We start from the raw sequence: 7,297 nt of genomic DNA on the forward strand, positions 1-7,297 counted from the left end.
TCAGCTCTGGGTTCCAGGCTCCAACCAGCTTCAGCCTAACAACTTCTTGGAAAAAAAGCTGGTGCATGTGAGGAATTTGAGTGGCTCATCTGTGGAGTTGTCTTGCAAAGGCAGATTTACTGAAGAAAGGCTTTTAGTAAATGAGCAAGGAATTACTTTTCTCAAAAGAGTTAAGTTCCAGTTTCAGTTAAGTAAATTATTTTTATGAGGGCAGGCAGTGAAAAGCCCAGCCCAAGGCTGAGCCCTGCTGTGGGCTCTGTACGGACAGAGCCATACATCCCTATAGCCATGAAAAGTTTAGAGCCAAAGTTGATAAGACAGGTATTAACAACTCCATTTTAGTGGTGGGAACTGAGGCACACAGAGATTAAGTAACTCATCCATACTGACACAGAAAGCCTGGGAAAAGCTTGAAATTATAACCTTATCTCTCAAGGCACAATGTAACACTGCCACTGCCCAGTTACCTTTTCTTTCTACAGGCAATTTCCTCCTTATTTCAGTTCCACTGAGTGCTGAACTAGACAAAGCTTAAAATTTGCAATGGGTTACTTATGAAAGAGCTGCAGAAGTATATTAGGACTCTCATTGATTTAAAAGATGACGATGATGAAATGGTAGATGAAATGAATGTATATATCATGATGATCCTGTTTTTACCTGCATCCTGCAACACATGTGTCCATGTAACTGGATGTCGCTAATCACCAATCAGGCATGAAATTTTGGGGTATAATAGATGCAGAAACAACACAACCTCCCCCTTCCTTCAAAAGAAAGGAACCTGAACTCAATGTCTCAAGGACTTAGCAGGGAAACAACTCCAAACAGCTACCACGTATCCCAAAACATGGGTGCAAGTCAAATTTACAGGTAAAAGAGCCCTCCCCTCTGCTTCAAGACGTTGTGGTCTTGAAGTTAAAGCTAAAAACAGTCAGATAAATTCAAGGATGAAGAATTCATCAAGAAAAAGACATCACTGCTGGCATAGGAAGTCCCTGAATTACGAATCACTGGTGGCTGGGAAAGTGTTACTACATACTTAAACCATCGTAGACTTGCTCGGTATCCGTGTTGCTGGTGCAGTAATTTTATATTATGTTTTAGGAGTTAGGGCAATTTAAACAATTAGACAAAGGAACATAGCAGAAATGGTAAGTAAACCTCTTTGTGATAGAGCATTTATTTGAATTGGATGGTTAAATCCCCCATAAAGCACCTGGAAGATTTAACAACTTATGTCCAAATGAACAAGATGTAATAAGCTTGTATACAGGCTTGATATGAAAAGTGGATTGTTTTTAGTAAAACAGTGGAGAATAACCTCTTATTGAAAAAAGAGTGATATTGAATTTTAATCAGGGGAAAATAAAGATGCAAGAATAAATCTGCACAGGCTTAGAGAAGGACTAGATGACTTTCTCAGCCATCAACAATGGATGCAGGAGTGTGTTACATCCTAATCTGCTATTTTCTGTTGTCTTTACTTTTTCAGTCACCCCATATATCCTGCCTTTTTAAGAAAAAAATCCAAATAAAAAAAATCCTGTATTTTCCTCTACAAAGTACAGATGAAGCACAGACACAAAAGATGAAAAGTGATTAAAAACTCATACTTCAATATAGCTGTCCTTGATTTTTCATCCCAGTATTACTCACTTGAGTGATTATAGAGTTACATGTTCAAACTGAAAGCAGAGGAATCCAGACTATGTTTTGCTGCTTGTATTGTATATATCAGAGCTTAGTAATAACCATCATCCCCCTGGTGATACTCATCTGCATCACGACTCGGGACTCATGTGACCCCCACTAACATCTCTTTCAGTGCCATCTCTGACACAATCTGTATTTTTGGAAGGGTTAACAGGAAAACCATTTCTCAAATGTGTTTTTAGTTATTATGAGATACACACACCCTCTTTTCACACATACTTATTTCTTTAAAAGCGAGCATATTGTGGCAATTATGGGGGAATTTGTATTCTCCGCTGACATCTGAAATTCCATTATCTGTATTTCGTGTTGACGATGGAGTCCAGCATTATGTTCTTGGGCCAAACATTCAGGGCTTGTTTTCTTTTGTTTTTGAGTAGTGGGTGGAGACAACATTGTTCAGGTCCTCAGAGTAAAGCACATGTGAAATAATTTTTTTTACTTCCTTTTATGAACAGTAGTTCTGTGTTGAGGGTCCATGCACTTAACTGGTCTGTTCAGATACTGAAAAAAAAGTATAGGATGCCTTATCTTAAGCTTTGCTAAGATAGAAAGGCAAAAGTCAAAACAGGAACAAGACTCTCATCACTACAGCCATCTCGGTTTACTGTTCTATGCCAACAACTAAATTTGAGCTGTTGTGTGTACTTTATTCACAGTTTTAACACCTTGACGCTATTTAACCCACCTTAATTCACAGGCAATCACAGGAGCAGGGTATGGGGATAGAGCTTTTTATCTAAAATAGCTCATAATACAAACACCAACAAGGCTGAAATTGCTCTTCCTGGACTGACTTGCCAAGCATGAAAAACATTTTTTTCCTGAAAAGCCAAACCATTTACAGGTTGTTTGGATGGTGTTTTTGGTGGAAAAAGGCATTTTTGTGAGAACACTTGAATTGGTACATCCGCCTGACACATGACTGTTCCAAACAAGATGTTCCCAACTCCACTAGCCAAGTTGTATGGGCCAGTTCAATAGGACTTGTGAAATTCAGGTCATCTGTATGCAGAGCAGTACAGCAAGATTCACTGCTTCACAGACTGTAAGTTGACTGCTCATCTGAGTGAAAACTCCTACTCTTTGCTTGGATTTCACCTTGAGGTTGCGAAGTCAAGTTAAAAACAACTTTTTTTTCCTAGCTATAAGCCATAGAAAGGTCACATACTTCTTCAGACAGGAATGCAAAGGGGTACAAGGTCTTCCCTGTATAGGTAACTCATGTGATTTATAGTGCTGCATCTAGCCTTGTTGGAGCCAATTTAAGGGAGAAAACCAAGAGAGGAGATGTGGCCTTGAGGGATTTCCCCCCCCCCCCCCCCCCCCTCCCCCCTGTCTCTCCTTGCCAGGCTACTGCTCTGCTTTTGCTGTTGTAGGGGCCCAGAGCACAGGCTTCAGCAACAGCGACCAAAGCTGTCCCTGTCATGTATGAGGAACAAAACCACATCCTAGCAGTACAGGGGAAGATTTGAACAGGGATTAGAGACATCTCTGGAGTCACAGCAACTGATCTCAGTCTCTTTTATGCACTAGGGGGGCTAGATCCCAACTTCCGTAACATTTTGGAGACAAGTAAATGGGATTTCTGTGTCTGCAGAGGGCTAGGTGAACACACATCATTTGCTGGTAAGGCTCTGAAGGATTTTAGAAAGGCCTGAAGTTTTGCTAGTCTCTCCTGGGTCCAAGGAGTACAGCAGACATGGCACTTATTGTAGTCTCACTATGAAAGGTGAGAAGGCTTCTATAAGGGAAGATCAGGCAGCAGTGTGTTAATGTCAAAGCATAGATCTTATGCTGGGAGCTTATCTGAAATGAAACAACAGGGCGAAAAAGGAAATAAATCCATAAGATCTCACAGATTACTTTCCCATAACTTTAATATTCAGATCACTATGAAGAAATCCAGTGAAAGAAAATATTTTCTGAAGTGGGTTTTGTCTGCACATTAAATTGTGTTTAGAGCCCATGAGTTCCCCTCCCTCTTGCTGTAACGTGAAGCCAGTGGGTGCTGAGACTTGCCAGAAAGTATTGCAACAAAGTATAGGACAAGAGGGAATGGCCTCAAGTTGCGCCAGGGAAGGTTTAGACTGGATATCAGGAAGTATTTCTTTACGGAACGGGTTGTTGAGCATTGGAATGGGTTGCCCAGGGAGGTGGTGGAGTCCCCATCCCTGGAGGTGTTTAAGAGTCGGGTTGACATAGTGCTGAGGGATCTGGTGTAGTTGGGAACTGTCAGTGTTAGGTTAATGGTTGGACTGGATGATCTTCAAGGTCTTTTCCAACCAAGATGATTCTGTGAACTCTCACCATCCTACCCTAAACAGACACAATGGAAGAGGGAGGCCTGATGTAATATTATATATACACACCATATTGCCATCTATTTATTTTAATATCTCTGCTAGCTCTCCCAGCCCTGCTGGGTGAAGTCCAGCAAAATCCCTGCCATCCTCTAATACCATTTCTCCCACGCATTAGGCTGCACCACCAGCCACAGCCTTGTCTGTTGTTATATTGTACCTTTTCTTTTATTATTACCTTTATTCAGAGGGCAAAGAATGTGCTTCCAGGGGATTTGGGAAGCAGGGCAAAGGAGCCAGAGCTGAGATGGGGGTAACCAGCACCAAGGCAGCTGCTCTGAGTCCCTGGGAATTATTAAGCCCCAATGCAATTATTCCCGCCCCCACCCCCCAGCCTCCATGACATCTGCATCCTTCAGTCTTTTTCCAGCTAAGCAGGTCTCAAACTGTGAGTGAGTCACAGAATAAATTACAGGGGGGGCACAAGGAAAACAAAATTGAGAATTTGCCACCATAGGACACTACTGTTGAGCTGATTGTAGCATTTGCTACAGCATTTCATTTGGGTCTTAAAGAATTGCTTTCTGCCACCTAAGAGAAACATGGAGAAACACTCCTCTATTTCTTATAAATATTAGCTACAGGCTTCCTTGATATATAGAGGGGAGACACTAAAACCAGTAAGCTCAGAGGCATCAGACAGGCTGGAAATTGGCCTCCAGAAGAGGAACTAAAATTTATAAGAAAAGGTAGAAGTAGCATTGCAATTTAATAAGTCGCAAGTCATATGAGCTGCATGTTGGCTTTTTTTTTTTTACTATCAGTGATCATTTCACTTACATTACATATTGCCTTTTCCCACCTCTTAGCCCTCTGCATCCTACAGTTGATCTGTACAATGTCACGTCTCTACAGATTCACTGCTATAATCATACACAGTAACTACACAAAGAAATATCCAGTAAAATTGACTTAATCACATCTTTGACCTACTCTGTGTCCATACAGCTGTAATCTCCAGATTCACACACAAAAGTTGGGAAACTTCAGTCATGCTGTACGGAAAAATTGCCAGGGTGATATTTCTCCTATGGTCATGTAAACACATAATTTTTCTACGAAAACAGGATTCTTCAGGAGGGCAACAGTGTCTCCTCCTCAAATCTTCTCAACTTACAAGTCCTCTGTGTCATCCCTCAACTCAGCAAAAACCTGGCATCACCTGACTTGAGTAGCAGAGGAATCAGAAGTAGTCTCACAGAGCTACATAAACTTTTAAAATAATTCCTAGAACAGCTTTTCTGCAGCACACACGCTGTATGACAACACACATGGAGCTCTGCAAAAGCACTTTACTGGCATTCATTGGTGATGATTCACAGAAGTCACCCTGGCTCTGGTCCAATGTAGCGTGACCACTCATCCCAGATGCCAATCACAGCCCTGCACTCCACCATCCTGCATAACACTACATTTGAGCTAACGTCCCCACTGAAGTTTTGGAAGTCAAATAGAAACTCATCATTCTGTGCTGACAGTCCTAAATGACTTTAAGAAAAAAACCACAAAAAAAAACCTTGCAAGAAGACCGCTATGCCAAGTCTCATACCACAGACAAGGATAAAGGATTTTAGTCCACATTCCTAAACACAGGCTCAGAAAATGGTCAGAGAAATTTAAACTTCTGAAAAAAGAAAGTTCAACGCTCTGCAAATATGAGGAAAAAAACCTACTCACGTAAGTAGACTTTATAGTCTGACTTTTGAAGGGTTATTTTTCCTCTTTCAGCTCAGGACACATTAAGTTCTTTAAAACATTGTAGCAAGAATCTAAAGTATACTTTAAAATATTTTTATGCTATATATAAATATCTCATAATAATATCACAATTCACACACCCCCTCAAAATCCCTGTAATTTACTCCCTTAAAAAAAAATTACATACTGTATTAGGTGCAGCTTCATGTTTTACATAAGAGCTGAGGGAAATATACTTAACTTTATATTTAACTAATTTTATAATTTCACCATCTACATTCCCAGATGTTTCCAATGTTTTAGTGAAGTTTCTGCAAACAATCTGCAAACTTTTTACATGTCCGGATTCTCAATAAGGCAAACCCAGGCACTTATAGCAGCATTAAACACGGACATATAGTACTGTGCAGCAGGCATTAAAGGGCATTATTTTTTTCCCCTTATCCTTCTTTTTAGCAGTTCAAGTTACTGTTTTTTCACTATTCAAAAAAAAAAAAAAAAAAGGCAGTGCTGAAGGTAAAAATCAGTAGCAACTTTCAAATATCAAGCACATGCCTTAAAGGGACAACAAGCTGTGGGAGTTTCAACAACAAAATGAAACAAGCACATTTGTCCCTCTTCCTTCCCCCAAGACTATTTTTCACTTCTTGATCAACTTTCATACTGTTTTTTGCTCCTCTGAAGTTTCCCACCCATTCCCCTGCTGAGCACAGTGAGGAAAGCAGAGAGTTAATCCTGCAGTTTCAACTGGTGTGAGCCTTTACTATTAACTTGAATTTACGGAGCAATCTCTCCTTAAAAAAAAGGAAAGAAAGAAAAAAATTCCACACTGCACTGTAACACCGAGAAGTATATTTTAAAAATCTCCCTTGGGTCTCTGTAAACATCTGCTTAAAGGTTTGCTGTATCTTAAAAGGGCTCTAATTACCAGAAACTCCTCTCTTACTTAAGCCCAGGGCTCACATTTTGATTATAACTCAAGCTCCAGTTAATTTAGGGCTAAACCAAAAATGCCTATACCAAACAGAAGAAAACATAGGCCTACCTTAAAACTTTCCAGCTTTTCAGAGGATCCAAATCAGAGATTATAGACACCATTGTAGTAATAATAACAATAAAATATATATTAAAAAAAAACCACCAAAAAGACGGCAGGGAAGCCTAACCACAAATGCAGCAAGTACTCTACTCAGTGTGGGAATGACAACAAACCCAGCACAGCTCTTCCTCCTTCTCAAGCTGATAAGCACTTGTCCCAGCTTCTCTCCACCCCCAAAATCAATCTTGTGCTATATTGCTTCACAGTCCCAGTTTCATTTCTTCACCACTACCTTTTAAAGCCCTTGTAATCTGCTCCAACTGATCAAATTTGACCTTTTTGTAGCCCACTTTATTCCAAGCACAGCCCTCAGTTAAATCTCTCTTTATTAACACCGTCCTTCTTGGCTTTCTTTTGGAACAAACACAGCTCAGGCTTGAAGCCTCCAGTCTTTGCCAGCAATCATTTACAGATTACTGCA

General features: G+C 40.3%; 1 protein-coding gene across 1 annotated transcript in view; it reads right to left on the reverse strand.

The window, feature by feature from the left end:
* Positions 1-7,038, reverse strand: part of CELF2 (CUGBP Elav-like family member 2) — a 386,251-nt gene extending 379,213 nt beyond the window's left edge. Inside the window, exon 1 of the mRNA XM_074828029.1 lies at positions 6,823-7,038. Coding sequence (XP_074684130.1) covers positions 6,823-6,875 — 53 coding nt within the window. The 5' untranslated portion in view covers positions 6,876-7,038. The remainder of the gene's footprint in view (positions 1-6,822) is intronic.
* Between the last annotated feature and the right edge of the window lie 259 nt (positions 7,039-7,297).

This window comes from Strix aluco, chromosome 5 (assembly GCF_031877795.1).
Source record: "Strix aluco isolate bStrAlu1 chromosome 5, bStrAlu1.hap1, whole genome shotgun sequence".
Taxonomy (NCBI): domain Eukaryota; kingdom Metazoa; phylum Chordata; class Aves; order Strigiformes; family Strigidae; genus Strix; species Strix aluco.